The sequence below is a fragment of the Mustelus asterias genome, chromosome 19 (genome assembly GCF_964213995.1).
Source record: "Mustelus asterias chromosome 19, sMusAst1.hap1.1, whole genome shotgun sequence".
NCBI classification, from domain to species: Eukaryota; Metazoa; Chordata; class Chondrichthyes; order Carcharhiniformes; family Triakidae; genus Mustelus; species Mustelus asterias.
In genome coordinates, this window is record NC_135819.1 from 17683713 (window position 1) to 17706310 (window position 22598).

General features: G+C 46.9%; 1 protein-coding gene across 3 annotated transcripts in view; it reads left to right on the forward strand.

Moving 5' to 3' along the window:
• LOC144507538 (CD209 antigen-like protein C) overlaps positions 1 to 9358 on the forward strand; it is a 30272-nt gene extending 20914 nt beyond the window's left edge. For all 3 annotated transcript variants that reach the window (XM_078234674.1, XM_078234675.1, XM_078234676.1), the window contains 3 exons: positions 1940 to 2049; positions 8582 to 9122; positions 9273 to 9358. In XM_078234674.1, the coding sequence (XP_078090800.1) occupies positions 1940 to 2049; positions 8582 to 8714 (243 nt within the window). In that variant the 3' untranslated portion in view covers positions 8715 to 9122; positions 9273 to 9358. The remainder of the gene's footprint in view (positions 1 to 1939; positions 2050 to 8581; positions 9123 to 9272) is intronic.
• Positions 9359 to 22598: the final 13240 nt, after the last annotated feature.

Consider the following 22598-nt stretch of genomic DNA (forward strand, 5'->3'; position numbering starts at 1 on the left):
AGCGGCTGGAGAATTCGGCCTATGTGTTCAGTTGTTACTCCAAACAAGGGGCAGAAATTGCATCCTAATAACGATGCATTAATGCTGCGCTCACTATTTCAATGTAAAGAATTCAGTGAATGACGGATGAACTGAAATATGCATCCGGCACAAGTCTCCATTATTTGTGTCGCTCCAGTTGTCTGGTTCACCCTAACAAAGGCTGAAAGGATGTGAAGAGGGGAAACATACTAAAAATGCAGAATTAGTACAGCAGGTAAACAATGGCCACGATTTTACACCCACCATCGCTGTGAGCGCAGGTGGTGAGGCGCACACAGAGTATCGTCAGAGTAAGAAAACGGGAATCTCACCGGCCAGCAGGAAGATTGGAAACCTCTCAAGTAACAGATCATTAAATGGCTTCCTTGCTCTATTGGTCCCCAAGGAGAGTGCCAGGGTTCAGTGCCAGGGTTCAGTGCCAGGACACCAGGGGTCAGTGCCAGGGTTCAGTGCCAGGACACCAGGGGTCAGTGCCAGGGTTCAATGCTAGGACACCAGGGGTCAGTGCCAGGGTTCAGTGCTAAGACACCAGGGGTCAGTGCCAGGGTTCAGTGCCAGGACACCAGGGGTCAGTGCCAGGGGTCAGTGCCAGGACACCAGGGGTCAGTGCCAGAACACCAGGGGTCAGTGCCAGGGTTCAGTGCAAGGACACCAGGGGTCAGTGCCAGGGTTCAGTGCCAGGACCCCAGGGGTCAGTGCCAGGGGTCAGTGCTAGGACACCAGAGGTCAGTGCCAGGACACCAGGGGTCAATGCCAGGCCAAGAGGTCAGTGACAGGAGTCAGTGCCAGGACACCATGGGTCAATGCCAGAGGTCAGTGCCAGGACACCAGGAGTCAGTGCCAGGACGCCAGGGGCAGTGCAGGGATCAGCACCAGGACACCTGGAGCAGAGCCAGGGGTCAGCACCAGGACACCAGGAGTCAGTGTCAGGGGACAGTGCCAGGGGTCAGCACCAGGACACCAGGAGTCAGTGTCAGGGGACAGTGCCAGGGGTCAGCACCAGGACACCAGGAGTCAGTGTCAGGGGACAGTGCCAGGGGTCAGCACCAGGACACCAGGAGTCAGTGCCAGGGGTCAGTGCCAGGACACCAGGGGCAGTGCCAGGGGTCAGCACCAGGACACCAGGAGCAGTGCCAGGGGGGTCAAGCCAAAGGGGTCTTCTCTGGTGAGCTCCACTGGAGGAGGGGGGATTCCCTTTATCCGGGCCCAGGTGGGGGGGTCGCGGGTGGTCCCTATGTCTGTGGTGTGGGGGTGCAGTCCACATGTACATGGTGCTGTGGGGGAGAAGGGGCGGGGGAGAGTTCCTTGTTCCTTATCAGAAATCAGGTTGCCCTTTAAAACGAGTGCCTTGACCTGGGGTTACCGGCTACCAGCTTTTTCTGACCCTGTCTCGCCAGCGTGGGCCACACCTTCTGATTTTTTCTGCACCAGATGCCACACAATGTGTTGAGAAGAGCCAGCTGTGCAGCATCGAGCTGCTCGCCGCTATCCTCATCGCAGCCAGCGCTCTGTGCAATGAAGGGTAAGCGCTACCATATGAATTATGTAAGCACAGGTCAAGGTTGTATCACCGCAGGAAAATAGAACCGGGTCTCCTTTAATTTCAGAACATCCTCAAGAGTCAGGCGCAAGTCAGGGGGCCTGGAGAGTGGGAGCCAATCCTTCCAGGATTTGTGCTATTTGGGGGGCCGGGGTTGGAATTCACTCTCAAGGTAGCCAAGGTCTGGACTCAATGTCGCATTATTTCCATTCAATTTCATATAAATGGTAGACCAAAACAGTGACTACTTTGAATTGTAAAAATAACAAGGAGAGTCACTGGACAACAATCCTTTACTGTGATGGTAACCCTTCAGAAACAAATGATCACAGATATACACTGTTATTTACCTGTTAGATGTACATCAGGTGGAATAGTTTCCATGATCACTGGATTGGACTGAATGACATTGATGAAGAACGGAAATGGCAGTGGGTGGATGGCACAGATTATGATTCAAATCTCAAGTGAGTATTATTATTCATATTATTCATCACAATCATGTAATTTTCACTTTCACTGTCCGGGTATCCATTTAACAGAGTGCTTCAGCCGTTATATTAAACCCCAGCCAAAACTTACCCTGTTGTTTTCTGACCTTCAGCACTCTGTCTACTGTTGTGCCACATAGAAGCTAGCAGGGAACATAAAAACTGACTGTAAAAGTTTCTATAAGTATCTAAAGAGAAAAAGATTGACAAAAACGAATGTAGGCCCCTTACAGTCAGAAACGGGGTTATTCATTACAGAGAAGCAGCACGGTGGCACAGTGGTTAGCACTGCTGCCTCACAGCCCCATGGACCCAGGTTCAATTCCTGGCTTGGGTGACTGTCCGTGTGGAGTCTGCACCTTCTCCCCGTGTCTGCGTGGGTTTCCTCCGGGTGCTCCGGTTTCCTCCCACAGTCCAAAGATGTGCGGGTTAGGTGGATTGGCCATGCTCAGTCAATGGTAGGGCGTTGGGGAAAGTTACAGAACAAAGAGATCTGGGGGTACAGGTTCATAGCTCCTTGAAAGTGGAGTCACAGGATAACAGAATGGTGAAGAGGGCATTCAGCATGCTTGGTTTCATTGGTCAGAACATTGAATACAGGAGTTGGGATGTTTTATTGAAGTTGTACAAGACATTGGTGAGGCCACACTTGGAATACTGTGTATAGTTCTGGTCACCCTATTATAGAAAGGATATTATTAAACTAGAAAGAGTGCAGAAAAGATTTACTAGGATGCTACCGGGACTTGATGGTTTGAATTATAAGGAGAGGCTGGATAGACTGGGACTTTTTCCTCTGGAGCATAGAAGGCTGAGGGGTGACCTTATAGAAGTCTATAAAATAATGAGGGGCATAGATCAGCTAGATTGTCAATATCTTTTCCCAAAGGTAGGGGAGTCTAAAACTAGAGGGCATAGGTTTAAGGTGAGAGGGGAGAGATACAAAAGTGCCCAGAGCAACAATTCTTTTCACACAGAGGGTGGTGAGTGTCTGGAATAAGTTGCCAGAGGTAGTAGTAGAGGCGGGTACAATTTTGTCTTTTAAAAAAGCGTTTAGACAGTTACATGGGTAAGATGGGTACAGAGGGATATGGGCCAAATGCGGGCAATTGAGACTAGCTTAGAGGTTTAGAAAAAAAGGGCAGCATGGACAAGTTGGGCCGAAGGACCTGTTTCCATGAAGTAAACCCCCATGACTCTATGACTCTATGCTAAATTGCCCCTTGGTGTCAGGAGGGGCTAGCTAGGGTAAATGCATGGGATTATGGGGATAGGGCCTGGGTGGGATTGTGGTCGGTGCAGACCCGATGGGCTGAATGGCCTCCTTCTGCACTGTAGGGATTCTGGGATTCTAGAACAAAGAAATGGCTGAGGAACTAAATTGGTACTTTGCTTCTGCCCTCACAGAGAGAAACATGAATAATGTACCAGAAGTTCTGAGAGAAACAAGTTTTAGTGAGGAGCTGTATTAGTGGAGAAATGGTTTTGGGGAAATTAATGGGATTTATGGCAGATAAATCTCCAGAGCCAGATAATCTTCATCCCAGAGTACTTAAGGAAGTGGGAATAGTGATCATTTTCCAAAATTCCTTGGACTCTAGACTCCTAAAAATTGGAGGGTAGCTAATGTAATCCCACTATTCAAAAAGGGAGGTAAAGAGAAAACAGGGAACTATAGACCAGTGAGCCTAATGTCAGTATAGGGGAAGGTGCTAGGGTCCATTATCAAGGATTTCATAGCACAGACAAAGACAGAATGGATTTATGAAAGGGAAATCATGATTGACTAATCTACTGGAATTCTTTGAAGATGTAACTAGTTGTGTTGACCAGGAGAACAGGTGGATGTGGTACTGCAGGGATCTGTGCTAGGACCCCAGTTGTTCATATTATATACTAATGATTTGAACAAGGGAACTAAATGTATTATCACCAATGTTGCAGCTGATACAAAGCTGGGTGGGAGAGTGAGCTGTGAGGACTATGCAGAGGTGATTCAGAGTCATTTGGACAGGCGGAGTGAGTGGGTATATGCATGGTAGATGCAGTATAATGTGGATAAATGTGAGGTTATCCACTTCGGTAGCACAAATAAGGAGGCAGATTATTATTTGAATGGGTGTAAGTTCAGAGAGGTGGATACTCAGCGAAACCTTGGTGTCCTCATGCATCAGTCGCTGAAAGTAAGCGCGCCGGTACAACAGGCAGTGAAGAAGGCAAATAGTGTGTTGGCCTTCATAGCGAGAGGATTTGAGTATAGGGTTAGGGATGTTTTACTGTAATTGTATAGGGCGTTGCTGCGGCCACATCTGGAGTATTGTCTGTAGTCTTTATGTCTTTATCTGAGGTGTCCTTGCTATAGAGGGAGTACAGCGAAGGTTTACCAGGCTGATTCCTGGGATGGAAGGTCTATCATATAGGAAGAGATGAAGTCGGTTAGGATTGTATTCATTGGCTCTTAGAAGAGTGAGAGAAGGTCTCATAGAAACAAAGAACAAAGAAAATTACAGCACAGGAACAGGCCTTTCAGCCCTCCAAGTCTACACCGACCATGCTGCCTGATTGAACTAAAACACCCTACCCTTCCGGGGACCATATCCCTCTACTCCCATCCTATTCATGTATTTGTCAAGACGTCCCTTAAAAGTCACTATCGTATCTGCTTCCGCTACCTCCCCCTGCAGCGAGATCCAGACACCCACCACCCTCTGTGTAAAAAACTTGCCTCGTACATCTTTTAGATTTATATATCCATTTATACTCTAACAGGATTAGACAGGGTAGATTCAGAAAGAATGCTCCCAATGGTGGGGGAGTCCTGAACTAGGGGTCATAGTCGAAGGATACAGGGTGAACCTTTTAGGCCTGAGGTGAGGAGAAATTTCTTCACCCAGTGTTTAATCTGTTGAATTCACTACCACTGAAAGTAGTTTAGGCCAAAACCTTTGATTAATTTCAAGAAGGAATTAGATATAGCTCTTGGGGGCTAAATGGATCAAAGTATATGGGGGAAGGCAGGATCAGGGCATTGAATGTAATGATCAGCCATTGTCATAATGAATGGCGGAGCAGGTTCAAAGGGCCGAATGGCCTACTCCTGCTCCTATGTGTATAGAGTCATAGAGGTTTACGGCATGGAAACAGGCCCTTCGGCTCAACTTGTCCATGCCACCCTTTTTTTAAAATCCCGAAGCTAGTCCCAATTGCCCGCATTTGGCCCATATCCCTCTATACCCATCTTACCCATGTAACTGCCTTTAGAGTCATCGAGGTTTACAGCATGGAATCTTGTATGATTCTGTTTTCACTGTGAATCCTTTATCCTTAAATTTCTTGTGTACTCTTCCCAAATTCTTTCAGAAATCATTAAAAAAAACCATCCTTTCCCTTCCTCTTGTATTCTTTAGGGAATTTGAGAAGGTTGCCTAATTGTAATTTTCCTTTTACAGCTCCATTTAATTGGCCCTAATTGACCCAGGTTTCCCCCAGTATTTACTATTTCAGAATATAATTTAGGTGAAAATAACCGGACTATAATTCCCTGGCTTGTCCTCATCCATACTGTTTTTAAAGAGGGACTCTCATTTTCCCCTCTCACCTCCTCTGCTAAAATTCCCCTGTTCTCAGAACTTTGAAACATTATCGACAGGGATGAATGTCCCAGCATCTCCAGGGTCATTAATGGTCAATTAGATCCTGAGCTTTCAGTATATTCACCATTACCATCACTTATTGAATACTATCCCCCTTTCTTTCCCTATGGCGATACAATCCCAAAGCGCACACTTGCTGCAAGCTTCAATGAGTTGTGAATGGTGCTGAACATTGTGAAATCAACATCCCACCTCTGACCTTCTGATGGAAGGGAGGTCATTGATGAAGCGGCTGAAGATGGTCGGGCCTCGGACACAACCTTGAGGAACCAGTAACTGGCCGGGTTGGATTTCTCCTACTTTTTGTGTACAGAACATACCTGGGCTATTTTCCATATTGCCTGGTAGGTGCTAGTGTTGTAGCTGCACTGGAACAGCTTGGCTAAGAATGGGACTAGTTCTGGCGCACAGGTCCTCAGTACTACAGCCAGGATGTTGTCAGGACCAGTGACTTTGCAGTATCCAGTGACTTTAGCAATTGCTTAATATCACATGGAGTGACTTGAATAAGCTGAAGACTGGCATCCCCGATGCTGATCGACTCAGGGGAGAGCTGAGATTGTGTTTTTTTGATGAGTTCATAGGATGTGGGCTTTGCTGGCTAGGTCAGCATTTATTGCCCATCCTTAATTGCCCATAAGGAGGTGGTGCTGAGCTGCCATCTTGAACTACTGCTGTCCATGTGGTGCAGGTACACCCACAGTACTGTTAGGGAGGGAGTTGCAGGATTTTGACCCAGTGGCTGAAGGACTGGTGATATATTTCCATGATGTGGAGATGCCGGCGTTGGACTGGGGTAAGCACAGTAAGAAGTCTCACAACACCAGGGTAAAGTCCAACAGGTTAATTTGGTAGCAGGAACTTTCAGAGCGCTGCTCCTTCATCACTCGCCTGATGAACTCCAAAAGCTCATGCTACCCAAATAAGCCTGTTGAACTTTAACCTGATGTTGTGATACATTTCCAGATCAGGATGGTGAGTGACCTGGAGGGGAACTTCCACTTAGTTGTGTTCCCATTTGTCTGCTGCCTTTTTCCTTCTAGATGATAGAAGTTGAGAGTTTGGAAGGCAGTGTGAAAGGAACGTTGGTAAGGTGTTGCAATGTATCTTGTATGTGGTCGCTAATCAAGTGAGCTGCTTTGTGATGATGTTGAGCTTCGAGTGTTTGTTGGAGCTGCACTCATCCAGGCAAGTGGAGAGTATTAATACAATCCCAACTGATGTTACTATTAGACAAGTCAGATCCTAGGATGGAATCCTGCTCGATAGATCCTAACATTTATTTTTGTTTAGAGACATAGAGTCATAGGACTGCCGACTAACTTTTAACAAAAGAATAAAACATTTATGAAAGAAATGAATATATACTGAAATAAATATATACTGATTTGTGAGGATAACACGAGTTAACAATCTATTTTATCCTCTAATATTCTCAGTAATTACACAGTCCATGTAAACCAACAGGTGAAATGTGGTCAGACACACCACCCTGAAACCAAGTGACAGATGCTATCAAAAACAACTTCTATGGATTTCTCATCAAATCCCCCCAGATCTTGTCACACTGTAGACTCTTTGCCAAAACTAGAACTCATCACTCACCTGATGAAGGAGCAGTGCTCCGAAAGCTCGTAATTTCAAATAAACCTGTTGGATTTTAACCTGGTGTTGTGAGACTTCTTACTGTGTCCATCCCAGTCCAATGCTGGCATCTCCACATCAAACCTAAAAGGCATAGAATGTGGGAGATACTTATACTGTGTGGTGAGGGAATGAAAGATGAGTCATGGCCACAAAAACCAGGGGAAAGGCTGCTAATGGCAGCCCATAGAGAGAATAGAAGGTGTGAATGGCCAAACGGCAGAGAAGCTGAAATCAGAGGGTAAGCTGTGACAGATGAAGATGTGGGGGGGAAAGGGGGGGGGGGCAGAGAGGTCAAATTGAGAAAAAGGAAGCAAAGGGGAATAATCATAGAAATCATAGAAACCCGACAGTACAGAAAGAGGCCATTCGGCCCATCGAGTCTGCACCAACCACAATCCCACCCAGGCCCTACCCCCATATCCACTCACTAATCTCTCTAACCTACACATCTCAAGACACTAAGGGCAATTTTTTTAGCATAGTCAATCAACCTAACCCGCACATCTTTGGACTGTGGGAGGAAACCAGAGCACCCGGAGGAAACCCACACAGACACGAGGAGAATGTGCAAACTCCACACAGACAGTGACCCAAGCCGGGAATCGAACCCAGATCCCTGGAGCTGTGAAGCAGCAGTGCTAACCACTGTGCTACCGTGCCGCCCACGGTAAAAAAGGGAAAGAGTGTTGGGGGAAAGAAAAATAAAGAAAGACAACAAAGAAATAAAATCAGTTAAAAAAGAAATAAAGTGAAAACAAAGGGGTGGAGGTGGGATAGTGCTGATCGTCTGAAGTTGTTGAATTCGATGTTGAGGCCGGAAGGCTTTAACGTGTCTCGCCCGGAAGATTTCCTCATCTCACAGAGCGACACTCAGCCATGCACTCACACACTCATTCACTGAGAATCTTGTGCACATTTAAACATTGACCAGAATACACCAGCTGTTGCTGTGAAAATCAGAGCTGATTCTCTTTGCTTCACTCTGTGGATTCTCGTGCTGAGACAATGCTTCAGAATTGTCCACACGCAGGAAGAGTCCTTGCACGGTATGTAAGTCAGAGGGTCTGATCGCAGTCGGGCAAGTTGGGTTCCCCTGCGATTTTGGACCATTTGCAGTGGAAACTCTTGTAGCCGTGTGTACATCAGAGCAGGTCCTTACATTAAATTTAGCAGCAATTCATTCTATTCTACTCCCTTTCCTCATTCAGGTTTTGGCGGAAAGGCCAGCCCGATTTAGAGGCAACTGAAGATGAAGACTGTGTGGTGAATTCTGGAGAAGGAGGATGGGATGACTGGCCATGTAGCTCCATTCACTTCACAATCTGTGAGAAATCAGCGTAATGCTGCTTTCCTGAGTGTCAGAGTCAGGGGAAAGCGAACCTATAGTCAAATGTTTCATCTGTGTACATTGGCAAAGCAGCTACAGCTGGTGTGGGTTTGTGTGTGTGTGTGTGTGTGAGTGTGTGTGTGTGTGTGTGAGTGTGTGTGTGTGTCTGTGTGAGTGTGTGTGTGTGTGTGTGTGTTTGTGTGTGTGAGTGAGTGTGTGTGTGTGTCTGTGTGTGTGTGTGTGTGTTTGTGTGTGTGAGTGAGTGTGTGTGTGTGTCTGTGTGAGTGTGTGTGTGTGTGTGTTTGTGTGTGTGAGTGAGTGTGTGTGTCTGTGTGAGTGTGAGTGTGTGTTTGTGTGTGTGAGTGAGTGTGTGTGTGTGTGTGTGTGAGTGGGTGTGTGTGTGTTTGTGTATGTGAGTGTGGGTTTGTGTGTGTGTGTGTTTGTGTGAGTGCGTGTGTGTGTGTCTGTGTGGTGTGTGTGTATGGTGGGTGTGGGTGTGTGTAGGTGTGTGTGTGGTGGGTGTGTGTGTGTGTGGTGTGGGTGTAGGTGTGTGTGTGTAAGTATGTGTGTAGGTGTGTGGGTGTGTGTGTGTATGGTGGGTGTGGGTGCGTGTAGATATGTGTGTAGGTGTGTGTGTGTGTGTGTAGGTGTGTGTGTGGGTGTGTGTGTGTAGGTGGGTGTGTGTGTGGTGGGGGTGGGGGGGGGAGGGTGGGTCTAGTTGCTTGTTCAATTTTGAGAAGTATTGACTGAGAGTTCATAATGTGATATCTTTGCACCTGACCTGACACCGTACACTGCCAGCAAATGTTTGCAAAGCCCAGAGCAAAATGTCTGCTGTTTGATGTGATTCCATGATTGGGCAGCACATGTTGAGCAATCCTGAGTGTGTTAATAGCTACATTAACAACAATGAAGGTAAACAAGTTGCATTTACACTTGTGGAAGTGACATCCACGCAAGGACACATTCACAGTGGAAAGCTTCAGCAACATGTCTCTCTCTTCAGCAATATTTGTTCTGTGCTACCAGGAAACTGTTACTATCATGTAATGATACTGCTGTTTGCATAAACCATTAAAATCGTAAAAGAACAGATTTGGCTGGTTATATGTGAGGATGATGGAGGGGTATTGTCACTGGACTGGTAATCCAGAGGCCAAGATTTGGTATGGTAAAAGGGGGGGGGGGGGGGAGATCTTTGGGAGGGGGGTTACAATTGACCAGAAACTGAAGTAGACCAATCTCAAGAGCAGGTCAGATCCTGGGAATCCAGTGGAGAGTTAATCACCTTTGCACTCCCGAAAGCCTGTCCACCATCTACAAGGACACAAGTCAGGAATGTAATAGAATGCTCTCCACTTGCCTGGATGACTCCAGCACCAGATCAACACCATCCAGGACAAAGCAGCCCTCTTGATTGGCACCCCATCCACAAACATCCACTCCCTCCACCACCGACGCTCAGTGACAGCCGTGTGTACCATCGACAAGATGCACTGCAGCAACTCACCAAGGCTTCCGAGACAGCACCTTCCAAACTCACGACCACTACCGTCTAGAAGGACAAGGGCAGCAGGTACATGGGAACACCACCACCTGCAGGTTCCCCTCTGAGTCACTCACCATCCTGACTTAGAAATATATCGCCGTTTCTTCACTGTCGCTGGGTCAAAATCCTGGCACTCCCTCCCTAACAGCACTGTGTTTGTACCTACACCACATGGACCGCAGCGGTTCAAGAAAGTGGCTCACCACCACTTTCTCATAGGCAGAATGCTAGCCTAGCCAGTGATGCCCACACCCTGTGAAAGAATAAATAAGCAATGCAGATCTCAGTGCCCTCCTGGAACTCGGACTCGAGCCCTATGAGTCTAACCTCAGGCCTACCCAAACTCATTGTGAACCAAAGCATGAAAACGTGGTTCAGGTTGTTAAGACCATTGAACAACACAAGTTCAGCTTTGAACTCAGGAATAGAAGCAGGAGTTGGCCACCAGACCCTTCAAGCCTGCCCCTCCATTCAATACAATCAGGGCTGATGCATGCTGGCCTCAGCTCCTTCTCTGTGCCATTTCCCCATACCCTTCTATTTCTTGATCTATCAAATATTTATCCACTTCCACTTTAAACACTTTGAATGATCCAGCCTCCACTACCCTGTGGGGCAGAGAATTCCAGAGATTCACCACCCTCTGTGAGAAGAAATGTCTACGCATCTCAGTTGTAAATGACTGGCCCTTTATCTTGTAGCTATATCTGCTTGTTCGAGACTCTCCCACTTGTGAAAACATCTCACCACTTACCCTATCAAGCCCCCTCAGCATCTTATATGTTTGAATAAGGTCACCCCTCACTCTGCTAAACCCCAAGGAATACAGACCCAGACTATAGTCTCTCTTGACAGGGCAATGCTCTCAACACAGGAATTAGCCTGGTGAATCTCATTTGGACTGCCTCCAATTATATCCATTTTAAGGTAAGGGAACTAAAACTGTGCAATATTCCAGGTGAGGCCTCACCAACACCCTGTACAATTGCAACAACACCTCCTTATTTTTAAACTCCAACCCCTTTGCAATAAAGGCCAAAATGCTGTTTGCCTCCTTAACTGCTTGTCGGATCTGCTTGCTCGCTTGTTAGGCTTCTTTCCTGGGGCACAGGATTAAAAAAACAAACAAGTTCTGTAGAATCTGTGGTTAGACCACACTTGGAGCACCATGTTCGGTTCTGATCTACATTTTATATTAAAAATACAGAGGCATCAGAAAAATTACAAAAAAGGAGAGAGTGTAATTGTGATGGTGGACAGAACAGGCCAGAGATCTTTTATCCAGATAAGAGAAAGGTTGAGGGGTGATTGGATAGAGGTCTTTAAGAGATTGAAGAGGTTTGATAGGGTAGATGGAGAGAACAAAGTTCCACTTGTGAAGGATACCAAATCCAAGGGTCGTAGATATCAGATAATCACTCTTAAATCCAACGTGGAATTCAAGAGGAACTCCCATTACCTGGAGAGTGGTGAGAATGTGGGAAGTTCCCTACCACAGGGTGTAGTTGAGACAATTAGGGGTTCTCAATCCTGAATTCCAAGGAGGATTCAAGGGGGTCAAAGGGGACTAACCAAAAATACACTGTACTCTATACCTGCCCATTGCCTTGTTCCACATCCAAACTATAATTGTTCCCATTTCTGACACTAGTGCTAATTAAATCCAACTCTAAACGTCCATTTTGCGGCAACTGGCTTGATTCTAGATGATACTAGAAAACAGAATAGGCTCAGATGAAGGGAAATGGTAGGATGCTGGTGTGGGGCATAAAGGCCAGCACAGACTAGTCAGGCCGAATGGCCTGCTACTTACTGTAGGTTCTATGTAATTCAATGTAAATAAGCAGGGACTGAAATTGCGAGTATTGGTCTACGTTGCTGGATTTCCATTCATTCTTGCTTTCGAACGCATTGACAGGTCGGGAGAGGTCATGGGTCAACTTTAACAGTGGAGGTTTTATTTTATTTATTTTTTCACAGGATGTGGGCATTGCTGCCAAGGTCAGCATTTCCCTAAAACTGAATAGTAGTAAAGAGTCAACCACATTGCTGCGGCTCTGGAACCACATCTAGGACAGGTCGGACAAAGACAGCAGATTTAGTGAACCAGATGGGTTTTTCCTGACAATCAACAATGGTTTCATGGTCATCAATAGACTTAATTCCAGATTTTTATTGAATTCAAATTTCATTACCTGGGATTCGAACCCAGGTTCATTAGCCCTAGGTCTCTGGATTACTAGCCCAGTGACAATCACACTACACTACTGCCTCCCCTATGAATACCGGCTCAACTCAACCCGATATCCACACGCACTCTTCCAGCCAAGACTGGTACATACATACCAACATACAAAGTAGGAAGTAGGCCATTCAGCCCCTCAAGCCTGCTGAACCATTCAATAAGATCATGGCTGATCTGTTTGTGTTGAGTTCCAACATTCCCATCTACCCCCTGATGACCTTTGATCCCCTTGCCTAATCAGAATCCAGGTATTTCTGCCTTATTCAATGACTGCGCTCCCATGGCTATCTGAGGCAGAGAGTTCCAGAATGGCATAACCCTCTGAGAGAAAAAAAAATTCATTTCTGTTGGGGTTGGATTTAGCTCAGTTGGCTGGATGGCTGGTTCATGATGCAGAACAACAACAGTGGTATGGATTCAATTCTCATGCCGGCTGTGTTTAGTCATGAAAACTCTACTTTGCCCCTTGTCTGAGGTGAGGTGACCCTCAGGTTAAATCACCACCAGTCTGCTCTCACCTCTCAAAGGGGAGAACAGCCTATGGTCATCTGGGACTATGGCCACTTTCCTATAAGGATGACCCCAAATTTTAAAAGTACCCCCACTAGTTCTGGACTCACCCACGTCCACCGAGTCAAGATTGTTCAGAATCTTATATATTTCAGGCAGGTCGGTTCTCACTCTTCTAAACAAGCCCAAAATCACAATTGGTAAATGGCAACAGGGTGGGACGTTTCCCCCTCTTATCCATGAGTGAAGAAGCCAAATGTCCAATTCTTACTCCCACCTCATCAAAGCTCAATGAGCACAGCTTAAACTGGAGATAATGGGTAGGGTTTTATGATCTCGGTCAGGCAAGATCGTAAAATCCTGCCCGAGGCCAATGGAAATTTCCATTCTGCGAGCCTCGCCCAACCCGACCCGATTCCGAACATTGATTTTGGGATCAGACAGGGGCCTTGTCGGTAGTGAAAGTGCCTCAGTAATCTTCCGGGGAGGGGGATTCCTAAATGGCCACTCTGAGTGTTCAGGAGGTTGGAAAGGGTTTTTGATGCTACAGGCCCGATGAGGGGGCCAGAGAGCTCCAGAGGCTCAGCCTCAATGGGAAGGCGTCGGGGGAGGTGGGGGGGGATGGTGGGGGTGGTGTGGGGAAGTGGTGGTGGTATCCTAGCTGGGTTGTGCAGCAGACACCAAACAACCGGGATCCAGGTTGGTGGTGAATTGGCGTGGAGGGGAAATCCCTCTCCTGGTCTCAAAAATGACAATGGCTGTTGATAAACACCAGCCCTTCCCCTCACTGGGACGGAGTCCCTGATTATGATGGCGGGCCATACTAACACAGTGAGCTCGGCCGCCTCCAAGGAATTGGCAACCTCTGTACCTCTTGGAGAAGCCACTCTGCTGCTGACAGAATGCCAGTTTTGCATCAAAATTGCCCCGAATTGGGGCTTTAATGACTAATTGGCTGCCCCTCTCCTGATGATCCTGGGAAAGTTGCCCAGAAGTAGGAATGCCTCAAGGAGTCATCCCAACACAGCTCCCTGTGTTATTTTCCTAGCCCACTCTTCTCAACTTTCCAGCCCCCTCCCCCCACCACAGACCTGGAAAAATCCAGTCCGGATTTCAGCGGGAGACTCTGGACACTGGCGTATCAAGTGGTCTTGTCTCTTTAATGATCTGCTCTGTCGGTCTGCGTACGGCTTCCCGCCAGTTAATGAGCAGCAGTCCCTTTCAAAGGACTTGGGTTAAAATGATCCTTCCTTTGATCAGGGATATCTTTTCCGCTCTGGAACCCGAGCCAGAGTTTATTATAAACACAGCTTCAGTTTCACTCTCAGTTTCCGCTGCGAGGCCTCACTTACAGGTTGGCAAAGGTTTACTGTTTCCATTCAAACTCCTCTAGCTGATGTTCGACCAAGCTTAACATTGCTTACATAATATCCAGCCCGCTGCATTTACAATCACTTGTTTATACTTGATTACCAATTGATGGGCAACGAACTGATTGAATTTCCAATAAATCCCAATCTTTATACTTTAAGGGTTGAAAGCTTCAAGTTTTTAGGTGTCCAGATCACCAACAACCTGTCCTGGTCCCCCCATGCCGACACTATAGTTAAGAAAGCCCTCCAACCCCTCTACTTTCTCAGAAGATTAAGGAAATTTGGCATGTCAGCTACAACACTCACCAATCTTTACAGATGCACCATAGAAAGCATTTTTTCTGGTTGTATCACAGCTTGGTATGGCTCCTGCTCTGCCAAGGGCGGCACGGTAGCACAGTGGTTAGCACTGCTGCTTCACAGCTCCAGGGACCTGGGTTCGAATCCCGGCTTGGGCCACTGTCTGTGCGGAGTTTGCACATTCTCCTCGTGTCTGCGTGGGTTTCCTCCGGGTACTCCGGTTTCCTCCCACAGTCCAAAGATGTGCGGGTTACGTTGATTGGCCATGCTAAAAAAATTGCCCCTTCGTGTCCTGGGATGCGTAGATTAGAGGGATTAGAGGGTAAAATATGTAGGGATATGGGGGTAGGGCCTGGGTGGGATTGTGGTCGGTGCAGACTCGATGGGCCGAATGGCCTCTTTCTGTACTGTAGGGTTTCTATGATTTCTAAGACCACAAGAAACTACAAACGGTCGTGAATGTAGCCCAGTCCATCACGCAAACCGTCCATTGACTCTGAGTACGATTCCCGCTGCCTCGGAAAAGCAGCCAACATAATTAAGGACCCCACGCACCCGGGACATTCTCTCTTCCACTTTCTTCCGTCGGGAAAAAGATACAAAAGTCTGAGGTCACGTACCAACCGACTCAAGAACAGCTTCTTCCCTGCTGCTGTCAGACTTTTGAATGGACCTACCTTGCATTAAGTTGATCTTTCTCTACACCCTAGCTATGACTGTAACACTACATTCTGCACTCTCTCGTTTCCTTCTCTATGAACGGTATGCTTTGTCTGTATAGCGCGCAAGAAACAATACTTTTCACTGTATGTTAATACATGTGACAATAAGACATCAAATCAAATGGACATATTTATAATGGGTCCCAGATCTCTATTTGTTAAATTTCCCGTGATGTTTAAACACTGTTTAAGTTTAAACATCTTCTTTATTAGTGTCACAAGTAGGCTTATGTTAACACTGCAATGAAGTTATTGTGAAAATACCCTAGTTGCCACACTCCGGTGCCTGCTCGGGTACACTGAGAGAGAATCTAGTCATAGCCAATGCACATCTTTCAGACTGTGGGAGGAAACCGGAGCACCCGGAGGAAACCCACACAGACACAGGGAGAACGTGCAAACTCCGCACAGACAGTGGCCCAAGCTGGGAATCGAACCTGGGTCCCTGGCACTGTGAAGCAGCAGAGTTAACCACTGTGCCGCCCCAATAATTCTAGCCCTCAACTTAAAGCAAGATGCTGTGGACGCTGGAAATCTGAAATTAAAACAGGAAACGGTGGAAAACCTCAGCAGACCTGGCAGCATCTGTGGCGAGAAGAACAGAGTTAATGTTTCGAGTCCATGTGATTCTTTAAGAGAACATTAATCTCACTGTCTATCGAGTCAATGTGAAGGGTCATTAATTTAAAATTACTGCTAAGACAGGAAGGATTGGAGAAGTTTATTTGTGTAGCATTTTTGTAGAAAGAATGTTTTGTCACAAGGAGAGGGGCAGGGACCCCTGCACCTTGCGGCCAAGGTAGACTGACATGGATTGTGGCTGTCCCACAATCCTTCAATCAATATAACTATCACAGCAAAATCGTGAACATTCACTGGGGCACGGAATAATCAGATAGCCACTATCAAAAATTGTACAAAGTGTTCAAAGCAAATCTCATCGACAATTCAAAGTCAATGAAAGCTTTTGAGAGAGATTAGAAAAAGCCAATTCGATCATAAGAACATAAGAACTAGGAGCAGGAGTAGGCCATCTGGCCCCTCGAGCCTGCTCCGCCATTCAATAAGATCACGGCTGATCTTTTCGTGGACTCAGCTCCACTTACCCGCCCGCTCACTGCAACCCTTAATTCCTTTACTATTCAAAAATCTATCTATCTTTGCCTTAAAAACATTCAACGAGGTAGCCTCAACTGCTTCACTGGGCAGGGAATTCCACAGATTCACAACCCTTTGTGTGAAGGAGTTCCTCCTCAACTCAGTCCTAAATCTGCTTCCCCTTATTTTGAGGCTAAGCCCCCTAGTTCTAGTTTCACCCACCAGTGGAAACAACCTCCCTGCTTCTATCTTATCTATTCCCTTCATAATCTTATATGTTTCTATAAGACCGCACCCTCCCCCCCCCCCTTTCATTCTTCTGAATTCCAATGAGTATAGCCCCAGTCTACTCAGTCTCTCCTCATAAGGCAACCTTCTCAACTCCAGAATCAATCTAGTGAATCTCCTCGTTTCTCAGTCAATGTGGTGCTGATAGATTCTGAGAGGGTCATGGGTGTCATGAACTGTGACAAATTTCACTCAGTTAAAAGGCAAAAGGAAATTGTAGCAACAGGATTAGAATGTAGCTCGTCAAATCAGATTGTGAATAATGCGGAATAAATAAAGTCTTTCAAACAGTTGAACCTTAATAGCAACAGCCACAGGTTTGGCAGGTTTGGGATGGCACGGTGTCACAGTGGTTAGCACTGCTGCCTCACAGTGCCAGGGACCCAGGTTCGATTCCGGCCTCGGGTCACTGTCTGTGCGGAGCCTGCACTTTCTCCCCGTGTCTGCGTGGGTTTCCTCTGGGTGCTCCGGGTTCCTCCCACAGTCTGAAAGACATGCTGGTTAGGGTGCATTGGCCGTGCTAAATTCTCCCTCAGTGTATCCGAACAGGAGTGTGACGACTCAGGCATTTTCACAGTAACTTCATTGCAGTGTTAATGTAAGCCTACTTGTGACTAATAAATAAAATTTTAAAACTTTGAAGTGGGGCTGAGGTGCTGAATCAATCAATCCTGTCTCTCTCTCTCTGTCCCTCAACACAAAAAGGATGTTTGCCGCAGAGTACAGCTGGAGGCAAGAGATTGCAAGTGGAGTCTGTTAACATGACAAGGATATTAGACTATTTTATTCACTCATGGGACATGGGCGTCGCTGGCTGGGCCAACATTTATTGCCCATCCCTAGTTGCACTTGGAGGGCAGTTGAGAGTCAACCACATTGCTGTGGCTCTGGAGTCACATGTAGGCCAGACCAGGTAAGGACAGCAGATTTCCTTCCCTAAAGGACATTAGTGAACCAGATGGGTTTTTCTGACAATCGGTCATCAGTGGGTTCTTAATTCCAGATTTTTTTTATTGAATTCAAATTCCACCATCTGCTGTGGCGGGATTCAAACCCAGGTCCCCAGAACATTAGCTGAGTTTTTGGATTAATAGCCCAGCGATAATAGCACTAGGCCTCCCCTTGGCATAGGTGCCTAGGAAAGAATATACAGGTTGATACTCAACCAGCTTGGCCACGCTGTGAACACAAGTTCCGTGGCCAATCCCTGAGCTGGGACTTGAACCTGGAGCTTCTGGCTCTGAGGGAAACTTTCTTTTCTGAGTTCAGAGGGTGGGATACTGCCAACTGCACCACAAGACCTACCCCATCACTCAATCCACCAACACGGCACTCTGTCTTTTATTGGGAAAAAGCTGTTTGAGAATCAAAGCAAACTGGAAACCACTGGCTAGGGTTTTCCAGCCCTTCCCACCAGCAGAATATTCCGGTTCCACCAAAGACAACCCACACCCTGTGCCCAGCAGCAGGTTCCACGGTAGGGGGATGGGTGAGCCACGCAAAACTCCATAGGCATCGGTGGGACTGGAAGATCCCACTAGCGGCCAATAGTGAGCTATCTACAGCGGGGGAGGGGGGGGGTTAATCCCTTCCACCGAGTCTGTCACTCATGCCAAGAGGAGGGTTTCCAGCACCTGACCTTATTTTCAGCAGAGTAGTGACATTTACAGTCGAGCTAAGGTCTAGCATATTATTTATCACCCACCCTTGCTGCCAATTGACAAGACTGTGTTGAACAAGACGGGAAAGACTAAGGAAATAAAGGAGGTGAACATGATTTAAATGGAGAGAGACAGCAGAAAGCTGCAGCACGGAGGGATGTGGGGGCCCTCATGCATAAATCACAAAAAGCTAGGTATGCAAGTTCAGCAAGCAATAGGGAAGACAGATGGAATGTTGGTCTTTATTTCAAAGGGAATGGAGTATAGGTACAAGGAAGTCTTGCTAAAACTGTACAAAGCACCAGTTAGACCACACCTGGAATACTGTGAACCGTTTTGCTCCCCTTATCAAAGGAAACATATAGTGGCATTGGAGGCAGTCCAGAGAAGGTTCACTCGGAGTTGGTCCCGGGTATGGAGGGATTTTCTTATGAGGAGAGGTTGAGTAGGTTGGGCCTGTACTCATCTCAGAGTAAGGGGGTTGCACATTGAAGACAGAGATGAGGAGGAATTCTCTCCGAGCGGAGTAAATCTGTGGAATTCTTTACTGCAGAGGGTTGTAGAAGTTGGGTCGTTAAGTATGTTTAAGGTTAAAATAGATGTTTTTAATCAGTAAGAGAATTGAGGGTTATGGGGATAAGGCGGGAAAGTGGAGTTGAGGATTATCACATCAGATCTTGGTGGAGCAGACCCAATGGGCCGAATGGCCTATTTCATTTTATGGTGAATTATATCACAGTACCACTGAACTCTGTCCTTCTGGCTTTGAAGTCATTTATACTTCACCTCCACCCTTCTAAAAAGTATAAAATGGACATTTTGGAACCATTTCATTAAGCCCCCACCCCCAACTTTCAGACCCAGCAAAACCTCAAGCTGTTAGCCCGTCCATTGTGTCCTGGGAATGTGCTCGAGATCCTTCAACCCCAAACCCAGGCTCTTGCTTATCTGCTTTTCAAGCTTCAATGACCTGCCTTTACTCTACACCCTCACACTGGGATCTCACCCCAATCTATGGAAACAGCGATATCCGATTCACCGCCCTGATTCCTGTTCCATTAAAGCCAATCGATGGGAATGTCATATGTGATCTCCAATGAGCCACCCCTTTTTGTTCCAAGTTGTCCCAAGTTAAACTTTCTCCGATTGTTCTTTCAGATTGGGGAAAGATTATTTGGGAGGGGATCATTGGGGTCGTTCCCCCTACCAGGACAAACTCACTGGATCACTGACCCGTTCAAACCACAATCTCCTGAGGAAAGTCTTTGCAGAGTTCCCCCTTTCCCCGGGATTGAACCAGAGTTTCTGGTCTCAGATCGCTGGAGATCAGACATACTCACCAAGGTTGCAGTTTGTGACCCTGCGGCTGTACTGACACCATGGGAAATTCCCGGGAAGCTTGAGCTTGAGATGGTCAATCCCCCGGCTCCCTGGAACCCTCCAAAAAAAGCCCTTCACTCCGACTTAGAGTTGGGGATTTTGGATGGTTCCAACCTTCTTGCCTGGATACTTGCCCAGGAAACATTAGACAGAAACATCCTAGTCTAACTCCTGGTTAACTGTATAACTGAACCCCTCACCAACCACTCAATCCCCTCTCCAACCCTCTAACTAACTCTCTGACCCCCAACTGCCTCCCCACTCCCTGATTCCTAAAGCCCTCTTCAATCCACTCAACTTTGAGAATCAAAGCAAACTGGAAACCACTGGCTGCGCCAGCATTTATTGCCCATCCCTCGTTGCCCTTGGAGGGCAGTTGAGAGTCAACCACATTGCTGTGGCTCTGGAGTCACATGTAGATCAGACCAGGTAAGGACGGCAGATTTCCTTCCCTAAAGGGCATTAGTGACCCAGATGGGTTTTTAACGACAATCGACAACGGTTTCATGGTCATCAGTAGATTCTTAATTTCAGATATTTTTTATTGAATTCAAATTCCACCATCTGCCATGGCGGGATTCGAACCCGGGTCCCCAGAACATTAGCTGGGTTTCTGGATTAATAGTTTAGCGATAATACCACTAGGCCATCACCTCCCACAGGATATGGCAACCAGTGTTTTTAAAAGGGGGCACAGCTCATTTTCCTCCTGGAGATTGGGCGCTACAGGGAAGTGGCCCGATGGGAGAGCGTTCCGCATTTCCGGAACGACACAGGCAGAAACGTGGAACAGAGTCTGATCTGGAAAACAAGGAGGAGTGGAAATCCCACGGTGAGTGCTTCTCGAAAGATTTGGGCCACTGTGAATATCGATTTAACTTTGCATCCTACATTATTCAACCTGATTCTTGCCCAAGGGAATCACATTTCCACAGTGTCAGCAGCTGAAGGAATGTTCCACTCTTCACCAGTTCCATTGATAGCTTTCCCCATTCAGGTCTTCATCGAGGCTCTAAACTCTTCAAATCTCCGAACTGACTGATACATTGTACAAACTCTCCATTAAACTATCACCAGCTTGAAGCCTCTCATCAGACCAGCTGTACTGGAGGAGGAACATCTGGAAACACTGCAGGTAAATGACAGCTTGAATCGCCCGGTCTACAAATCGAAAATCAGTGTGAGTGAGTGGCGGAGTGCTGGGAGAGAAAGGGAGGGTGAGAAGAATAGAGTGTGCAAAGTGAGTGAGGAGAGGTTATGGTACTTGGCAAGTGAGGGGTATGTGTGTAAGGATCAGAGAGAGGGAGTGTGTGAGGACACTGTGGAAAATGAGAGAAAGTGCGAAGAGGAGACAGGATGAGTGGGAGGGGGAGAAGGAGAGAGGTAGCAAGTGCGAGAGGTAGAGAGTGAGAGGGAGGCAGAGAGTAAGAGGGAGAGAATGAGAGAGGGAGAGAATGGGAGAGAGGGAGTGTGTAAGAGGGAGAATGAGAGAGGGAGAGAATGAGAGAGTGAGGAAGAGAGAGGGAGAGAATGAGAGAGGGAGAGAATGAGAGAGAAAGAGAGAGAGAGTAAGAGGGAGATTAAGAGAGGGAGAGAATGAGAGAGTGAGGAAGGGAGAGAGGGAGAGAATGAGAGAGGGAGAGAATGAAAGAGAGGGAGAGAGTAAGAAGGAGAGAGAGTAAGAGAAGGAGAGAATGGGAGAGTGAGGAAGAGAGACAGGGAGAGAACGAAAGAGGGAGAGAATGAGAGAATGAGAGAGGGAGATAAGTAAGAAGAGTGGAGTGTTGAAAGTGAAGGGAGGAGGGTGGATGAGGGACAGAGTGAGAAAAGAAAGAGTGGGTGCACAGGTAAGAGAGAGAGGGAGTATGTAAAGAGAGAGGAGAGAGAGAGTGTGTAAAGAGAGAGGAGAGAGGGAGTGTGTAAAGAGAGAGGAGAGAGGGAGTGTGTAAAGAGAGGGAGAGGTGATGGTGTGTGGAGAGAGAGAGGGATGAGAGAGGGAGTGCGTAAAGAGAGAGAGATGAGAGGGAGTGTGCAAAGAGAGAGGAGAGAGGGAGTGTGCAAAGAGAGAGGAGAGAGAGAGTGTGTAAAGAGAGAGGAGAGAGGGAGTGTGTAGAGAGGAGAGAGGGAGTGTGTAAAGAGAGGAGAGAGGGAGTGTGTAAAGAGAGAGGAGAGAGGGAGTGTGTAAAGGGAGGGGTTGAGGTAACAGCAGACCCAGTGGGGTGTCCAGGCCCCTGTGTCTTCATTTTAAATGGACAATATCGAAATGGACAATGTCAGTCTAAACAGCACGCCCAACATTTCAAAATGTGCTGCAGGGAATCCCTGAACCAAACTCACTGACCCATCGATACAATGCATTCGCTTGTCGGTAAGTGACAAGCTTTATTTCTGTGCTTTCGCAAAACAACTGTTTTCTCAATGGCTGAAACAGCTTCAGATATTAACATGGTGTTGGGGTCAAACATGGATCTCGAAAGAACTGAAGCTTCATTCCCTGATGCAGTGAAGTGAAAGCTATTGTCCAGAAATCCTGCTCCTGCCAGGAGCTGTGAGTGTGTTCGCTGTGAGGTTCTCACACCTCCCAGTTCCTTCACTGTGTGATCACCGCTTGTCTATAATTGCTTCATAGAACTGTCCTGTAGGCTCTCAGTGCTGCTCGGAGTTTGTGTTAGGGCAATCCAGCCTCTGGGACCCTCTGTATGTGAAATACTGGAGTCAGTCCACACAGGAGACAAGCTGTTCCAGTGAGCTAATATTTAAAATAGGACAATG